This window comes from Camelus dromedarius, chromosome 8 (assembly GCF_036321535.1).
Source record: "Camelus dromedarius isolate mCamDro1 chromosome 8, mCamDro1.pat, whole genome shotgun sequence".
Classification (NCBI taxonomy): domain Eukaryota; kingdom Metazoa; phylum Chordata; class Mammalia; order Artiodactyla; family Camelidae; genus Camelus; species Camelus dromedarius.
In genome coordinates, this window is record NC_087443.1 from 48,788,282 (window position 1) to 48,807,833 (window position 19,552).

Consider the following 19,552-nt stretch of genomic DNA (forward strand, 5'->3'; position numbering starts at 1 on the left):
CGCCAGCCAGAGGAAGAGCCTGGCGGTCCTGCAAACGAGTTCACCGAGAAGCTGCAGTCAAAGGGAAATCGGCAGACTTCGTGGCTTATGAGCAGAAGCAAGACCGAAAGCCCAAAACCTATTATGCTCTTAACAGCCACTGATGTATTAGAAGAGTGGGAAAATTATGTGAATATGCAAAGAAAGAGAGGACGGTTCAAAGCATGCCATCAAAGTTCTCCACTGTCATAAACCTGTGCCTGCAGAGTATCTGAAAAAGCCAAAGCTGAGCTGTTCTCCAACCACTGGAAGCTCCCTAGTTCCTTCCCTTCACTTCCCTTCCCGATGACGATGACGCCACGTTTTAACTGCTGCAAAGACTCTGGGTTGCCATCTAGCTGTAAGATGCACGGAATCTACAGGACCTCTAACGCCATGTACAATCCCATGAGGAGAGGGGCTTCTCATTTTTCCTTGGCACACATACGAATGATGCTTGCAAACTGTCTAAATTTGCCATCCAGTTTTCCAACAATTTGCTTGTTTCTCAGATGCTTTGGAAAAAAAAAAACCGTAAAATATTTTAATAAGCAAAGCCATGTGGAATTTTTTTTTTTAAAGATGCTTTTAAGATGCCCCGGTCCTTGACTTTTTGGTTGTCATTTTTTCCCACAGCATTCAAATTCTTGTCCGTTTGACATCAGTCTGTGGTTTATTTCATAGAGGTGTCTTCTAAAAGTCAAATCAACTTAGTTATGGATATATTTTCCCCTTAAATTGTTTTGTAAATCAAAGCATTCACTTATTCACTAAATCTTTCTGTAGTAGGAATTGGTGAAAAATGATCACTTCGGGTCTTAAAGAAATTTTATATAAATTCTAAAACTTCCTTCATGGGAATGACTGTTTTAATTTAGAAATTCCAGTTTTGGACCATTTCTGTATTGTCCAAAGACTGTTTTGACAAAGGATTTTACTTGTTCTTTTCAGGAATTTGTTGACTAATTTGTCTCCATTTTCACAACTGGTGTTTTTGTCACTAGCTACCTGATACGGTTATTTACCTTATAACTCAAGAGTTGTTTAACATGCAGTATAACCCTATGAAGTGAGTGGTTTTTAGCAAGGTATTACTAGCATGATACAAAGTAGATACATCTTATCATGAAAACCATAGTGGTAGAATTGGATTTAGCATGCTCAGATATTGAATCTAACCATCCATAAACCTCTCTTTACACAGTACACTTTAGAACCATATTTTCTTCAATGTAAACTCCTTTTAAAAACATATTATCAGTTTTGACTTCAGTGACACTTTTTCAGTTAAAACTTCCTTATCTACCAATAACCACAAGGTTGGAGTTGAACTTTAAATGTCCAGTGGGTAGTGATTGCATCAAAGTTGAGTAAGATGGCCTTCTTGCTGTTCAGCTGTTCACAGACTTTATGCTAAGATTGTTAGGGCACCTTTCTCTGGGAGGTTCCCATGAAATGACTCCAGTTGACTCAGCCTCTGCCTTAGTAAACAGAATATATGGAAGAGCAAACAGAGCTTCGCATTTGTGATATCAGCATCCAAGAGCTGCAATATCTTCTTTATGGGCATTTTTTTCTCTGCATGAAATAACGAAATGTGAAAAGTAACAACCACTGCTGATCAAGTGAAATGGACTGTAACCTTAAAGGTTATCTGTTGGAGTGTCCTGACCTCCATTATGTGTTTTGGAGAGACTCGTCTAAGAGATTCAGTTTTTTCATCTGTTGGCTTTGTCCGGTTATTGTTGGTTGGTTATAATGTACCTTGCTACTCACCTATGTACACACATCTGTTACTCTTTGACCATCACACCATTTGGCTTCACCATTTTCTTTGTATTTAAAAAATACATTTATTTAAATTCTTTGTATTTAAAAAATACATTTATTTCCAAATTTAATATAGAAAAAACAGAATGTAGAGACAAGAAGAAAAATAATTACTTAGAATTACCTGACCCTCATGATGATTCCTATTAGCATTTCCAGATGTTTTTTTTTTTTCTTCGTAGCCCTATACATATAAATATATACATTTAAAAATGGGACTAACATTACTTGCTCTGTAACTTGTTTTCTCATTTGGGCATATCTCATGATATAGTTTATGTCAGTAAATACAGAGGTGCCCATTCATTGTATGGATTTCCATAACCTATTTAATTGATAGAAATTTTGATTGTTTCTATTTTAAATAACCTGACTAGGAACATCTGTCAGTAAGGACTTATTTTTCTGTATTGTGATATTGAAGTTCTTTGAGAATTAGTGAGACTAACAGGGAAAATCATAGTGAGGCGTTACATGTCCTCAACCAAACTAGAATAATTTTATTTCCATGGAAGAATGGATTTTAAAATAAAATATAATTGGAAAAATATTTTTAAAGAAAGAGCTTTTTATCTGCAGAATTTTCAAACATATTACAAAGCAACAACTATCAGTACCGTAGGTGTCTACACTAACATGAAAGAATACAGAAATCATGTAAGAAATATGTAAGAGTACATAAATTATACATACATAGGAATTACAATTATATAAGAATTCTAGAAATAGATTCAAACTATTAAAATATTTTCAAAGTAATAGGGAAACGAATTACAACATATTTTGAGATCACTAGATACAATGATGGGAAAGAAATAAAATGGATCCAGGGGGAGGATATAGCTTGGTGGTAGAGTGCGAGCTTAGCATGCATGAAGTCCTGGGTTCAATCCTCAGTAAATCCATTAAAATAAATAAACAAACCTAATTATCTCCTCCCTCAAAAAAAAAAAAAAACACACAAACAAACAGAAAAGAAATAAAATGGATCCATGTAAGCACATGATTAAAATGTCAGATGTATCCAAAAAATTAATGTAATTTAATCATATCAAGATAGAAGTCTGAAGAGCATATTTGGCTCAGCTGTAAGGAATGATCAAATGGAAGACATCAAAAACGTCAAAGACAACAGGAATATTTTAATATATTCTTAGAATACCTTTTAATATGATATAGCATATTTTACATAAAATATATTTATGTGATATATAATAAAGTATATATCAAAAGGAAAGCAAGTGAACAAAAAATCTATATCATAACTAATAAAATTTTTACTATTCAAAATACAGAAAAAAGAACCAAAATGTATTTTTTAAAAGTGGATGAAGTCATTGCCCAGATCATTAATATTGAAAGGGACAAACACACAAATATCATAAATAAATTGCAGCATGAAAAAATTCATAGTCTTACTTGTAACTACATAAGTACAAAGTGATCTCGGGGGGAAGAAAACAGTAAAATTGCAAACATGACAAATTAGTTGGACTATGCAGAAACAGGTGTATTTTTGTATCCTAGAAACTTGGCTTTGTTTTTCTGGGAAATGAATTGGCACTACTTGAGATTCATGAAGTAGTTCACCTTTTAATACTCACACCATTTCACTTTGGGTTATACACCCCAAGGAAATACTCTGAAAGGAAAGAAGTATACATAAATATTTACAATTGTAAAACATTTGAAGCTACTCAGTTTAAGTAACGAAAATGAAGTAAGAATGATTTTTTTAATTGTTTACATTTTTATGTAGTATCAGAACCCTTAATATACATGATCTCATTTAGTCCTCGATCAGGAAGCCATGACACAGAGGTCACACAGCTGGGACTGGAAACCAAGAATTCTGTCTGGGCAAGAGTAAGACCTGCACTTTGAGTCAGGAAGCCTGGCTCCATGTCTCGCATCCTCCAGGTGTGGGACGTCAGCCAGGAGTTCTAGGATCTGTAAATGGGTCACAACACACGGTCTCCGCAGCTCCCAGCTTTGAAGCAATAAGTGAGATCACGCACGTGAAGGTGAGCCTGAGAGGGCAGTTCCTGAGGCTGCTGCTTTCTGCAGACGAATCTTTAAGTGCATCTTCAAGCTGCGCACCAAGGTCAGGGAGGTTTGGAACACTTTTAATCAGCGAGAGAGCAATGAAACTATAGCCCAAGAGTGGGAAGGGCCAAGTTCAAAGGGGAAAGTGGAGTTGTAATTGAAGAAGTAAAGTGGATTTCTTTGCTCTGTTTGGGAAGAGGGAATTCAAGTCCACTTACGTGTTCTTTAGTGAAGACGTTACACACACGTCAAAAAAAAACCTTTGAGCATTGAGAAACTCCTAACCTGGCCTGTGGTTTCCAACTTCCTCATTCCTCCAGCGTCCTCTTTCATAATTTTCATGGTGACACATGCTTGGATTTGGCTCTGGGGATGCCCCGCCTCGCCATAAAATCTGAAGTCCTTTCCCCATGTAGCTTCTTTTCTAGTCACGCAAAACCAAGGCTGAGATGATCTGTCATGACCTAGCCTACCCCACCCCATGTTCTAGAATCTCCTTCATACTCCCCTTTCAGCATCACCAATGGGAGTGAGGGGTGGACCTGGCAGAGATACGCACTGCAACTCTAGGCTGTGTGATAAAATCCCGCCTCTAATAGCTCATGAGGCTGACCTGGGGCAAAGGCCATCCTTGTGCTGGTCACTAAGAGTGTGTGACTGAGACAGCCAGCAGTAGAGCAGTAGGTTTGGGGTGGAGTGAGGTGGCTTCAAACTTGTCCAGCTCAGAGTGGTGTATTACTGGCTGGGCTTTATGATTGGAAAAACAACATCCTCTTGAATGTGTGTGTGTGAGACTCAACCGCTACCAAATGCTGTCCTATCCATGGTCTGATTTGAACACGGGCCCCACCTCCCCAGACTCACCTTAGAGAACACTTCTAAATCTGGGTGACTCAGATCTCAAACTACCGTGATGTCTCTAGAGTAGACTGATGCCACCTGGACCACATCGGATCCAATATCTTACCATGTGTCCTGTATTTTTTTTTTTACTTTATATATAAAATTATTTTACTTAATCCTTTCCACAACCCTATGAGGAAACTATTCTTAGCCCCATTTTACAGAGGAGGAAATAGAAGATCAATGATGTTAATCACCTGCCCAGGGTCACAGAGCAAGTAGGTTGTGAAGTGGGTTTCAAACCCAGGTCTGCATGACCCCAAAACCCATACTCATGCTCCATCTGTGAGTGCTGGAGGGGGTCTTTCTGGGCCAGAGACCTGGAAGAAGATAGGGATTTTTGCCAATTTTTTTTTTCTTAGGGACCCAGAATAGAAGTATGCCACCAACTTTGTGGTTTCTGGGCCACTTCCTATAAGTGATGGTGTTAGAGAGGTGTACTGTGTTTCTACAGACAGGGAGGCAAGCATTTTTCTTTAGCATGTGTTTTATTTTCCAAAGAATCCTTTTTCTGACAGTCACTTTCTTTCCAAATCCTAGAACACCGTATGCTCTACAGACAGGAGTAAAAGTTTCAGCAAGGAAAAGGAAAGCGTTCAGCTGCTCCACCCCTTTGCAGTTCAAATAGCCTTCAGAACATCTGTTTTTATTTTATTTGTTTGCCTTTTGGAGAAAAATCAAGGGTAAATTTGAGATAAATAGGAAGCAAAATATCTTCCTGAAACAAAAAAAAAACTTCCCAGTAGCTGGCCATCTGAAAAGATTTTGTTTGTTTGTTTAAAATGTCTCTGGAGTGATAGAAAATCTGAACACTCATGATTAAGATGCAGTTAATAAAAACCAAAAGTTAAGAGATTAACTATTATATACTGTTTTAGGGTAGTTCCTTCCGGTGGGTCCTGATGTTTTTGGAAACCAAGCACTTGTTGGGGAGGCAATTAACAAGATGATAAGAAAGTTTCTGTGGAAGACTAACAAAGCCTGGAGTTTATTCTGGATCTCAGCCTGTAGGGAGAAGGAGCAGCCAGAAGAGAGGGGAAAAATCATCTCTGTGGACAAATTAAGTCCTGGTGGGCATTCATGCGCACGGGTGGGCAGCAGCCCCTGAAGTCAAATCTGCTGTGATGGGATCAGAGCCCTTTTCCACAAATGCAGCAGGGCTAAACAATTTCATTCCACCATCTGAATCTTATTAGGTAGTTTCTTGTTTGCCTACTTTTTAAAAAAATGGCTCTATTTTTGCATGGGTAAAGTTTACATATGATGAAATCCCCATCTTAAGTGTATATTCTGTAAGTTCCAAATGCGAACACCTGTGTACCTCAAACCCTTACTAAGACGCATAGCATTGCCATCACCCGGAGGCAACTGCTGTTCTGACTTGGTGAATTAGTTTTCCCTGTTGGGGGCCTTCATATGGAATCATATGTAGCTTTTCTGTGTACGACTTCTCTGACTCAGCAAAATGTTTGCATTTATTATCATCTGTGTTGCATGTATCAGTTGTCCATTCCTTTTTATTACTGATTAATGTTCCATTACATAAGTATTCTACAATTTGGGGGGTTTGTTTTGTCTCTGTTGTTTTTATTGTCTACTTTCTTATTGATAGACCTTGGTTATTTCCAGTTTTTGTCCAAAAGAGTTGTTAATAATCTTGTACAAATCTTTTTGTGGATATAAGTTTTCATTTCTCCATGAATGCAATTGCTGAGTCATAAGAGAGGTAAATACTTAGTTTTGTAAGAAACTGCCAGGTTTTTTTTGTTTTCTGAGATGGTTGGATCACTTTACGCCTCCACTGTCAACACATGAGAGCACATCCTTGCTGACGTTAGCTTTTATCAGTAGCATCTCGTTTTTTGGTTTTAACTTGCATTTCTCTCATGACTAATGACATTGAGCACTTCTTCATGTGCTTATGGGCCATTTGTGTGTCTTCCTTTGTGAAGTGACTGTTCAAATCTTCTGCCCTTTTAAAAAAATTGGGTTGTTTCTTTATTGTGGAGTTGCAGCCGTTCTTTATGTATCTTCATATTGGAGGATGGAGGGAATGCAAAGTGCCCACTGAGCTGGGATAGCATCTTGAGACTGAAAAGACCAGGTAGGCAGCTCCATATGACGATGGATCAGTATATGATAGGATAACTTACAGGGTGGGATCGGAATCAGGCCAACAACGATCCAGAAGCAAACGCAGCTGCACTCCATACCACTGAAGGACTCTTGGGACAATTTTACAGTTAACCTAATGTAAAGGAGTAGGTGCTTGGAAACAGGACATGCATTTCTAACTTGAAATTTATCGATGCGTAACTGGTTTCATGGGCGTCAGGAGTATGTCAGCAAAGGTTTTCATCATTGTTTAAGGACTAACAGTGCATAGAGGTCACCTTGTCCTAATGATTATTAAACAACATCTATTAACTACAAAGCCCTTGATGACACAGAAGTGAGCCACTGCACAGTACAGTCCTGGGTAGGGTAGCAGAAGGACAGGAGAGGCTGTGAGGGTCCAAGATGCTGTCAGTTATGCTAACAGCCATGCACTTTGGTACTGAGCTATGTGTATGAGACCCACTCTCTCTTCTGGGAGTGGGGCCCAGTTACTTGACCTTTTTGTCTGTATATTCCCCCCAAAATGATGCCAGGGATTCTGCCTCGTTTAGTGCTATGTTCCCAGCGCCCAGGATGGCCCTTGGCACTTAGTAGGAGCTCATTTACATGAAAATTTACTGAAAGAGTCGTGAATGAACAGATGAACTGACTTTTGGGCCTGCTATTCAGACACAGGGTTCTCAAATTTAATGGCAGCGATCAACAAGGAAATGGAGAGAAATGTTATCCTTGAGCTATAAAGTATACTTGGCACAGAAGACTCCAGATACCTTCAGGGGATTTGTTCACCCAGGGAAATACTGCTAGACTAGCTCATGGACTAGCGTCATTTGTCCCCATGTATGAACTTTTTCGTGCAAGCCGCCGGTGGCTGTCTAGTTTGCTGCATTCTGTGACTACGTCCCGACCCCCTTTCAAGTCTTGGGTTCCGATCAAGTTTACCTGACGGATAATCAGAGCCTCTAGCCTTGGAGAGTTTTATGTAACTTAACCCATCTGATCCCAGCTTTCAAAACCTTCCTCTTGGCTGCCTCTGACACTGATAATGCCGGTCCCTGCCAACTGGCTCCTTTGCTGGGCTCTGTGTCTTAGTCTCAGGCTCACCCCCAATGCCTTTCTGAACCCCCAAGGGCCAGCAGGGGGCTCCTTCCTCCTTGGTCTGGAAGCCAGTTTCCTTGGTCCTAATCCAGCTGGCTCCCTCCTCTCCCACTGGAGCCACACACTGAATAATCGTCGTCAGCATCCACATTCGTAGAGAACTCGGCCATCTACAGCGCCTGTTCACATCCATTATCTCATATAAGCCTGCAAAGAGTCCTATTTATATTCCCCTTTCATTTTTCCCCCCCAAAGGAAAGGCATCAAGAGGTGATTTAATTTGTTCCAGAATCTAAAAGTTGTCCTCCTGTGACCCAGAGTTTTCTAAGACTCTCTGGGTCTTGCTCAAAGCATATTAGTGCTTTCTCAGCTCTGGTGTGTGTACTTCTGTGATGTTTAAAAGACTTCATGACCTCCCCCCGCAAAAAAAAAGAATTTAAAAGACTTCGTAGATTTTCACAGCAACTTGGATTACATCTGTCATTAGAAATTTGATTACCAAGCCAAAGACATGGGTAGTTCCCAACCTTTTAATTTAATCAGCAGTATAGGTTTCCCCTGCCCCACGCCAACTTGGATCACATGTTACTTTAAAAAAATGTCCCCCACAAACTATTTATTGACTCATTTTACCTTTTTTATTCATCAGATAATGTACCTTCCAATCAGAGTTTAGGCTCAGGATCAGATAATCCATGCTCTCACAGGGCTGATTTTATTACAGCCAAAATAAAGACATTCGAGATTTGAATTAGCTTCCAAGACTAAACGGATGCATTTCCATTCCTGCAGGGCTTTCTGAAAGATTATAAAGTTCATACACTGACCCTAGGGAAAGTGGACACAGAGTTTAGTCCTTGTGAAAAGGGACTAAACTCTTAAGTCCCTGGTGTCTGATGTCTTGCGGGAGCAGGAGGGGAATGACCAACGTTCACCCTTCATTCTGGGATTTGGGCTTCTCCCGGGTTCTTTAGAGAGTGAGGCTCAGCCAGCCTCACCGTAGTGACTCCTCAGCGGCGCAGGTTTTGGGGTTGTTTTCACTTCATGCCTGTAGGACTTGGGGAGGACATGCATTTATAGAAACAAAGACATTCCCTCATTGTGACCTAAAGGTGCACATTTAAAATGTCACCAAACCAGACCTTTTACATCATATCAGTAATTGTCTCATTCAAATGATACTTTCCAACGGGCATGATGGATATTCTAAAGGCAGTGTGTAAGTTAGTGGAATTAATTAATGGTTACTCTGTATGCCAATTATAAGAGAGGAGTTTCAATTAGGGAAGACTATTAATGTAATCTGTTCTTTTATTATATTTTTACGTAGTAGATTTATTGTTATTTTTGAGGAATTTATAATTTATTTTTTTCTAATATATTTTTATTGAAGTATAGTCAGTTTACAATGTTGTGTCAATTTCTGGTGTACAGCACAATGCTTCAGTCATATAGGAACATACATACATTCGTTTTCATATTTTTCACTGTAAGTTACAAGATACTAAATATAGTTCCCTGTGCTATACACTATGAACTTGCTGTTTATCTATTGTATATATAGTAGCTAGTATCTGCAGATTTATTATTTTATTGCTCACACATTGTGCTTGCTCTGGTTTTGTAGGGGAACCAGCAGAAATCCACCAATGTTGTCTATCAGGCCCACCACGTGAGCAGGAACAAGCGAGGGCAGGTGGTAGGAACCAGGGGCGGATTCCGAGGGTGCACCGTGTGGCTCACAGGTATGTTTTGTCGACATATTTTTTTTTAATTGAAAATTGATGGTGACACACAATTTTAAGGAGATTACTGTAACAGATGACACATACTGAGTGCTTAACATTAGCAGGGGAAGAGCTGTGGTAGAAAGCTTGGGTGTTTCCCAAGTCCTACCTCTACCCATCAGTGAGAGGTAGGACTTGCATCAAGTCACAGAATGTCTCCAGTTCTCCGTTTTCACCTCTTTGGCAGGAAAGGTTGGGCCAAGTTGATTAGGACATTCCCTTCTGGCTCTAAGGGGCACCATCATTCTCGGTTTCATGCCTAAATACGTTCACTGGCAGTTATGAATGGGGCTCTCCGAATTTGACATCAAGCATTTGGCTGTCCATGAGAGATATTCTTTATTGTTTTCTGAGATTTTAACACTCTAGGGGGGCTATTTCACTTATTTATACAAAAATTAAAATCTATGTGAGACGAAAAACTAGTGATTTCTGTGTAGCTGAGGACTGTCCCTTGTATAGAAAAATAACTCACTCCCACTGAGATGACCAAATGAATGTCCCTTTTTGTTGTGTTTTATAGCCCCAGAATGTCAAAGTTAAGAGTTAGTGACAGAACTGGAATTAGACATAACCTGGACTCAACAGGAAAAAAGCAAGTTCATTTTGTAGACATAGTATTTCAAGTGGAGATGAGCCCAGATGCCAAGATATGTTTATCCAGGTTATGAAATCAACTTCTGTGTTCCTGTCTGCTCCCAAATGCTGATTTATTCTAACCTGAAGATAATTGTAAAGAACACGACAAGCAGGGACCTGCTTGCATCTTTTCTTTCTGTTCTGGGCCTTTCCTGTTCCTGTCTGCAGGAGCCTCTTCTCATTCAAGCCATTTCCTAGTGCCTGTGGCACTTGCCTTTGTTCTCCTGATTTTATTCATCTCTGGAACAGCAAGCCTTCCCAGCTTCCAGGGTGAGGCTGGACAGGGGGCAAGGAGCCTGCTGTATCCCAAAAGGCAGGATTCTCGGGTCACACTTCCTGAACCATCTCCCCCAGCGCCCTCAGAGAGACACACTGTGCAGCAGTGAATAAAACAGCTGCGCTCCAGACGTCTCCCTCTTGCTATGTGTTTGCCTTCATGGGATGTTTTGCCTTCATGTGTTTGTCCAAATTTTGAATTGGGACATACAGAACCCATTTTGCCAAATGTGAAACACCCCTGAAAAGAAGAAGAAAAAAAAAGAACTGGTAGAAGAGGCAAAAAAAGTCTCAAGGGTGTACTTCCCCTGTCTTACCCTCGAAAATCATCTTGTCCTACTTTATTTTTCATTCTCATATTAGAGAGGTTGGATATTGACCAGGGAGACTGGAAGAAACCGCACACTTCAAACCCAGAGACTTGGATTTGAGTCCCAGCTCCACTTGCATTAGCTGTGTGACTTTGGACAAGCCAAGCAACCTCTCTAAGTCTCAGTTTCCTTATCTGTAAAATGAGAATAAGGACAGTCCCTGCCTCATAGAGGTGTAGGTAGAACTAAATGAAATAAAGCACTTAGCACAGGGCCTGGCCCCTAGTAAAACTCTCAGTGGATGTAATTGGTGTTACCCCAATGTATTAAAATAAATATGTCAATGGCCTGGTTTAATATAGTTACTGTGATTTAGCGTTTAGTTTCATGAGAACTGAAGCAAAATAGAAGGAAATTTCTATTATTTCTCTTATTTTCTGACGTAAGAGACCGTACCAGAGATTCAGGAGTCCCATTTCTCCTGCCTCACAGCTGGACGTACATTTTAAGAGGCATTTGTCACACTAGTCTTTATTCAAATGAAATTGAGTTACATAATAATGTAATAGACAGAGTCTTCAAGAAAGATTTACAAAGATTGCCAACACGGTCTTCGTGGAACCACTTTTTCTAATGGTACTCTGCCAAAGCCAAGGGCATGACTTTAAAACACAACTGAAAATATGGAAATGACTTGTTTACCTTTCAGAGATCACCTTTCTTTTCAAGTCTCCTCTCAGTCCTGCAGCCCTGCTTTCTCTTACTTCTTTTGTCTGTTTCCTCTTTACTCCTACTGTTTTCTCTGTATTGACAACTTTCTGACTTCCTTTCTGCCTGCTCCGCAATCCAACTTTTCCTCTTCCACCCTGGGTGCTGTCTGACTGTGGCTTGGCACCATGGAATATGCTTCAGGTTCAGAGATCTTTCGGACAACTGAATTTTAACGGTGCTACTTTTCCAGGGCAGTTCATGTTTTACGGTCTTAAGTAATTTTGGCATGTAGCATTTCTTTCCCTTCCTCCTTACGTTCTTCCTCATATAGAAATTATAAAGTGTGTTCCCAATCATTGTGCTTTGAAACTATGGTAAAAGGCATGTGGTAACTCTGCTCTCATATGAAGACTCCAAACATCTAAGAGCATATGGCAGCTCTAACTACGTCTGCAGCCCAGCTGAGGAGGGTCCCCTGTCTTCATGTTTTGAGAGTCATTTTGGAAAAACCTTGAAGGCAAAAGGACAGTATGTGGGCTTTGTTGTCAGATGGTTGTTTGGCAGCATCTGCAAGGAAGGTGGACTCCAAGGGCTGGCTGTCCCCTCCACTCTGGCTGATGGCTGTCACAAGGGGATATGAGAACATTGTCACCAGGTCTTCTGATTTTTTTCAAGAGAAGCCAAAATCTGGATTTGTATGCACAACTTTCTAATCTTTAAAGCACTCTGCAGATAAAACTGGACACACCAAGGACCATACGTATCCCCTCCAAGGTCTCTCTATTGGATGGACCCCTTTTGCTTTGAAAGTCTATAATCCTAATAAGGGACAAATAGTTTTTTCAAGGTTTGAAAGAAATAGAAGTAATTGACTTGTAAGTAAACTATGCTTTTTCTAGATACAAATGATTTTGATTTGGAGTCAATCAAATGATTGTAATGACACTTGAATTAGGTAAAAATTAGGATCAGTTCACAATTAGGATCAGGGCACACTTTATCACCTTCAACAATCAGAGACAATGCCAGTCTTGTCTTGCCTGTTCTGAACAGGTCTCTCTGGTGCTGGAAAAACAACAATCAGTTTTGCTCTGGAAGAGTATCTCGTCTCCCACGCCATCCCTTGCTACTCCCTCGATGGCGACAACGTCCGTCACGGCCTCAACAAAAACCTTGGATTCTCTCCCTGGGACAGAGAGGAAAACATCCGCCGGATTGCCGAGGTGGCCAAGCTGTTCGCCGACGCTGGTCTGGTCTGCATCACCAGCTTCATTTCTCCTTTCACAAAGGTGAAGTGATTTGGCAACACACAGCGCTGGGACTCCCACTGCGGGATAAGGAGCTGGTGGGGGGTTTGCAGGGGGAGAAGGATGTCATATGTTCTGTTTGCACCACAGTCTCCCCAATTTCTCACTCTCTCATTCATTTCCTCTCTTTAATATTGAATTATATAAAGAGTGTCCCTTCATTTCCAGATGCCAGGGCACCTGACTTAAACCCTTCCACTCTCACAGTTGTAAGGTACACTTGGCCAGAGTTGAAAGGAAGGAAAAGTTAAACAGGGAAAACTCTAAAGCTCAATTAATTTTATTTCTCCAAAAAGTCTGAGGACTTTAGCTTGTGAAAGAAAACAGCAGTTCCCTGCCAGCGCACCAGGCAATGAGTGTTTAATATTGAAATCACCGAGGTGGCATGTCACTCTTGTTTTAAAACGGTAAAATTTTCTGAGCCACAAATAAGACACTATGTGCTTTGAACATATCCTGAGGACAAAATGTTCTTGTTTCGTCAGCTGTCTGCCCTGACTTTTAGTTGAGATTCTTTTCCATGGGTTTTGTTTGTTTGTTTGTTTAAAGACCCTGGGAGAGCTGTTTACTAGAGTGAAATTTCTGGACTTTCTCTAAAGGGCTAGTTTCCTGCCACCTCTGCAGAGCACAAAGCCCGTGTTATCTTAAGGCTGTGGAAGGCCAGCGCATACAATGATTTGTCTGCTTGTTTGTTTGTTTGTTTAATTTTTAAATTGAAGTATAATCAGTTACAATGTGTCAGTTTCTAGTGCACAGCATAATGTCCCAGTCATGCGTATATATGTATATGCCTTTTCATATTCTTTTTCATTAAAGGTTATTGCAAGATATTGAATATAGTTCCCTGTGCTGTACAGAAGAATTTGTTTTTTATCTATTTTTATATTTATTGTGATGAAGAATTTCATTATGGAGCCACTTACATGCTGAAATGTCCTTTTTTTCCAGGACCGTGAGAATGCCCGCAAAATCCATGAATCGGCAGGACTGCCGTTCTTTGAGATATTTGTAGATGCGCCTCTAAACATCTGTGAGAGCAGAGATGTAAAAGGCCTCTACAGACGGGCCCGAGCTGGGGAGATCAAAGGTGGGAGAGCGAGCTCAGTGGCACCTTTGCCAGTTACTTTTGCTACCAATTCATATTACTGGTCTGTCCCCAGAAATCTATCTGAAGTTTTGAAAGCGGTTTTCCAAAATTGCACATAACACACATAACTTTTTATCAAACCATAATATCTTCCATATGTCCTTGGGCTTTTTAAAATACAAGCTTATTTTTTTCAAGTAATGATCACCCCAGCCACAAGCAGTCAAGTTCAGAGGACTACAATGGATAATATGTGAGTGTGTGCCTAGGAGGAAGGTTTCAGGGTTTACCTCCTTCTTGTCTTCCTTTTCGATTCTGATCAGCTGCAGGGGGCTTGGACCCAGCTAGCCAGATTTTGTTGATAATTTGGGGCTTTCTATATTGGAAACACAGCTGTATATTTTCTTACCTATGGCCTGAGGTCAAGGATGGCTGTTTGGCCTTTTCTGTTATAATCTGAATATAACGGTTTAAAATATTATCCCAACATGTGTTACGTCTTGTTGATTAAAAAGATTGTTCTGTTGGTGCAGATGTGAACTTCACCCTTCTGTGTTGCAGGCTTTACGGGTATTGATTCTGATTATGAGAAACCTGAAACTCCTGAGCTTGTGCTTAAAACCAACTTGTCCTCAGTGAGTGACTGTGTGCAGCAGGTGGTGGAGCTTCTGCAAGAGCAGGTGGGTGGACTGAATGTCTTTTTTTTTTTTTTAATAATTTTATAAAGTCATGAAAATTGTCTGTTAACTGAAGTGTTCTTTTTATAGTTTTTATTCCAAATTGTGACCAAGTCTGCTTCATTTCAGAACATTGTACCCCATACTATAATCAAAGGCATCCACGAACTCTTTGTGCCAGAAAACAAACTCGACCAAGTCCGAGCTGAGGCTGAAGCTCTTCCTTCACTATCGATTACCAAGGTAAGAGGGTGCGAACTGGCAAAGGAGAATTAGGCTTAGGATCAGCCATTATGATCCATTTACAGTTACTCTTAATAATAAGGTAGGTACACACAAGGAAAACACAACGTCCTAAAAGAAAAACACTTCATTTTGCCAATTTTTTTTTTACCTCTTGTTGAGACAGTCACCAGGAGTTGCCACAAGGCAGCTGATCAATGCCATGCACAGGGGCAGACGGGGAAGGCAGCTTCTGTATCTGCATGGGACCGTTTTATATAGTTGTCATTATACCTTCAGTTATGCCAACATGCACGCACTGGGCGGTAACTGTTTGTTGGCCGTTGCTGAGAAAATAGTTTGTCCAGAATACAAGTGTTTCTTGGACTACTGAAAAGGAATTTGAAGAAAACAAAAAGCAACCTTGATCTAAAGTGATGTGAATGCCTTCATCTTTTTTCTGCTCAGCAAATCCCACTCTTTGCTCATCAGGGAGAGTCCAGTCTGAGGAGACAAGGGAGACAGCTTTGGTTGCACTGATTTTTCTACCTGGAAGATGTAAGATGTAGTCCCAGCCAACAGCCTTGCAGATGCCTTGGCCTTTCCGTGGGTCGGTGTTGGTTGGTCTATACGAGGTGATTGAGTCTTCACTGGCAACTTTTTGGTATCTCTTAAAACCTTGGACATTTTTATAAGAGGCAGAGTAAATTGGGAACGTGCCTCAGCTCGTGAAGATCCCAGACTTTCATAAGTCACAACAAATTTATACACAGAACTCCTAACTCTACACAATAAATTCTGAGCACTCCAATGCTCTAGGCAGATGAGAAGCACAGAATTATAATTACAGTGTGGAATAATAGTTCCAGTAACAAAATGGTCTTCAAGGTACAGAAGAACTTCAAAGAATCTAACGATTAATTCTTTCCATCCTAGGGGTGACAGGGAAGGTTTCAGAGCAGTGGCCCAGGAGCTGGGTTTTAAATGGCAAATAGAATTTTCAGATAGAGGGGAGGATGGACTTGAAACCTCATGTGTGTTTAGACTACACGTTGTCCCATACTGTTGGTGACTAGGCCCCCAAATGGGGACTGGCTGGAGACAGATGTCCCTACATGAGCCCCTGGGGCCAGAGCTTGAAGGCCTTTCAGTATTGTGCTAAAAATTGTGGACGTTTTTCTTAGAGTCAATGATTTGCCCAATTCAGTCAAATAACTAGCACATTTGGTGAAAAAAAATATAGCCAAACCAGAATTTTTGTGGAAAAAGATGAACAGTGAATTTTCAACACAGTTGCCTATCATAAGGGTAAACACAGCCTAGGGTGTTTGGGTAAATCATCCCAATTTGAAATCTTTTCACCACTCTCCCAAAGGAAAGTTCTAGACTCAAACTGCTCCAGCCCCTAGATCACGGGTCAGTTTTATATATATTGGAACACTTAAAACCTGAAAAGTCTGCCCTCATTCTCTTGTCAACTGAGTAAGAAAGGACGGTCCTGGGGCCGTATGGTTGGAAAACAGAGCTTATGGAAATGCTCATTTGCTTTTTGTGTTTTGCAGCTGGATCTTCAGTGGGTCCAAGTTTTGAGTGAAGGCTGGGCCACTCCCCTCAAAGGTTTTATGCGGGAGAAGGAGTACTTGCAGGTTGTACACTTCGGCACCCTGCTAGACGGTATGGGTTTTTCTGTTTGTTTCTTATTCTTTATTATTAAAGAAAAAAAAATCCATCTTAAAAAATAATGATAATTTTAAAATTAGAAAAACGAATAAAAAAAGAAAAAAATTCTCAGAAGTCTTCAAAAGTACAAGAAATGCTAAGCCTTCGTTTGTAAAACTTGTTGTGACAATATTTAGATTATTTAAGTTGTGTTCAATTATATGTAAGCTTCCATTTTTAGAACTTTTTTGGATTAACCTCCAAGGATTAGTGATTATTTAAAGCTAAGGAACCAAAAATGAAGCTCGTACACAAAACCAACAGAAGGTTAAGTGTGTTTCACCTCCACCTGCCCTTTGCTGGCCCTGATGCTCAGAAGGCAGTGGACAGTCAGAAGCACCGTCGCCAGCTGCTTGGACCATCTTAGATGAACTCAGCACTCACTGCTGGCTTGAAGGGGGCCTCCCATCCTCCAGTTTGCTCTATCAAGCATTACTGAAGCAGCTGCTTTCTTCTGTGGATGATGAAGTGTCAGTATTCATGCCCATACATGAAATGTATTAGGGTGGCTTCATCCACTAAATTCTAACAGGGGGTATGGAGGCAGCTTTCTGGACACAAAGTGAATGGCTTTGAGAGAGCTGATCTTGTCAAGGTCAGAAGGCCGTGTCATTCAGAACACTTCCCCTCTATGATCATTTCCTTTCTCGAACTGCCCGACCTTATAAAATGGAATGTATGCATTTTAAGATCTTGGGGAATGGCTGCTAAGTGGAGAAGGGATGGTGATAGAGTCATACTGAATTTATCATACTGAGCAGAGCTCCAAACCTTTTAGGAAGAAAAGTCAAATCAGATGTTCTTTCTTGAGGAAAATGTTCATGTTTTAGACTTGTGCCTCTGCCTGGGGAATGGGGCATAAACAACCCCAGTTGTAATTAGAATTCAAAACTTCCCATGCCCCCAAGAAGCCTCCTTAATTCCTGTGTAAATCAATTAATAAAAAGGAATACCAGGAATATAATATGCTGCCCACCTCTACCTAAGTAGAGGCAGAATATAGTGGATAAGAGTGAGCTGTGGCATCGAACTTTCTGAGTTCATATGCCAGTGATTAGCTATGAACCTGGGGCTAATTATTTATACTCTCTGTGCCTCAGTTTCCTCATCTGTAAAATAAGGATCTCAATAACAGTTCCTACCTCACTGAAAGTTTAAAAGAATACCTGGTCCAATAGTAAATGTTCCATATATTAACATCCACCCCCTCCCATACTGAATACAGTTAAAAGGATTTGAAGTTTTGAAGAGACCAAGTGGCTTGTCTATATAGCCACATCAGTGTGGCAGCAGCACAGATAAGATGTTCCTTAGCCAGCCAATATTGAATATTTATTGAATGTTACTATATGCCGGGGTTTGTCCTAGCTGCTGGAAATAGATCATGAAGACAAATAGGAGCTTGCTGGGACAAGCAGTACACAGCTCCTCTGCTGAACCCCAGTCCAGAGGGGTTTTCCCACGACATCAGTGGTTGTCAAACTTTTTTTTTTCAAGCCAGATAACTATTTCAGTGAAATTTGAGGCAATATATACAACAGATGAAAATGAAACTCCGCCTGTAGAAGGGGTGGGCTCAGCCTTTCTCCCACCTGGACAGCAGCCCTGAAGGCATCTCAGAGAAGCTGGTTGAAACACTCTGCCCTCTGTCACACCATGACAGTTCATGGTAGAACCTGGTTTGATGGCTTCTGGACTGTAGACATAGTTAAATTCCAAAAGATGATATAACTATATATCAGAAGGTTGGGCAAGATATCATTCATATGGATAGCATTTAATTTTAACTAATTTATGGAAGTTTGAGTCACCACCATTGAAAATGTGAAATAATTTCTGTAGCCACAGACATGAGGTCATTTTCAACTATCATTAAACAATTGCCCATTTCTTGACCACCTACAATGTTTAGGTAAAATTGTTTCTATTCTGACCCAGTCTCCCAAAAATATTTTGTTGGTTTTCATTTTCTGAAAGGTTCACAATTTACCCCTACGTTTAAAAAAAAATTAACACAGTCTACTCAGTCCAAAAGCAAAACAAAATATCTTTTTTTTAGTGTTTTTGGTGACTATATAGTATGAGTTACTCTGTATATTACTCAAGAATCTATTGTCATGTCAATGTATTATATCACTTTATTTCTCACTGGATATGTAGTCTGCGGGTTGTCACAGATCCTCCAATCATACATGTCATATCTAAATTTAAAAATGGAACCTCAAACTTATGTTCTTGACTGATGGTATCCAAGTAGTGTTAAGACATGGCAGCTTGGTGAGACTTGATCGTTAAGGGCAAGTCTTCCCCAGCTCTGACTTTCCAAGGCAGGGCTCGAGGCCTCTCATAACTGCCAGCATTTATTCAGCACATAATGTGTTTCGATCCTGGTGTTTTGACAGAGGGCATCACATTTAACCCAGGTAGCATCACTGTGAAGGTATTTTCTTTATGCAAGGAAATAAGTATTGGAAAGGTTAAATAACTCACTTGAAGCCTGGATTCAAATCCAGGTTATCCTGCTTCAAGTATTTGTACTTGTCCCACTAGGCATACTTTCATGTCCTCTAACATCTGGGATTCCAGGACGTCCGGGGCAGTTTGTCTCTACACCTTCCAAAGCCTCATTTGGAATCATCTGACAGTAGCTCTAACATTATATATTTGTAAGAGACAACTTCTTGCTGAAGTTGGAGGGGCTATTGGCATATGGTTTAATTATTTAAAAACAGATAATAATTTAAACAAACCTTTTGGATTGTACTAAACAGTATTCAATATCAATTCTGTTCTCACCAGTTTT

The 19,552-nt window shown here is 40.2% G+C and overlaps 1 protein-coding gene across 2 annotated transcripts in view; it reads left to right on the forward strand.

Moving 5' to 3' along the window:
* The window catches only part of PAPSS2 (3'-phosphoadenosine 5'-phosphosulfate synthase 2), a 73,838-nt gene that overhangs the window by 34,870 nt on the left and 19,416 nt on the right, over positions 1 to 19,552 (forward strand). For both annotated transcript variants that reach the window (XM_010979937.3, XM_031461335.2), the window contains exons 2-7: positions 9,641 to 9,758; positions 12,791 to 13,026; positions 13,993 to 14,131; positions 14,693 to 14,811; positions 14,938 to 15,051; positions 16,593 to 16,704. In XM_010979937.3, coding sequence (XP_010978239.2) covers positions 9,641 to 9,758; positions 12,791 to 13,026; positions 13,993 to 14,131; positions 14,693 to 14,811; positions 14,938 to 15,051; positions 16,593 to 16,704 — 838 coding nt within the window. The remainder of the gene's footprint in view (positions 1 to 9,640; positions 9,759 to 12,790; positions 13,027 to 13,992; positions 14,132 to 14,692; positions 14,812 to 14,937; positions 15,052 to 16,592; positions 16,705 to 19,552) is intronic.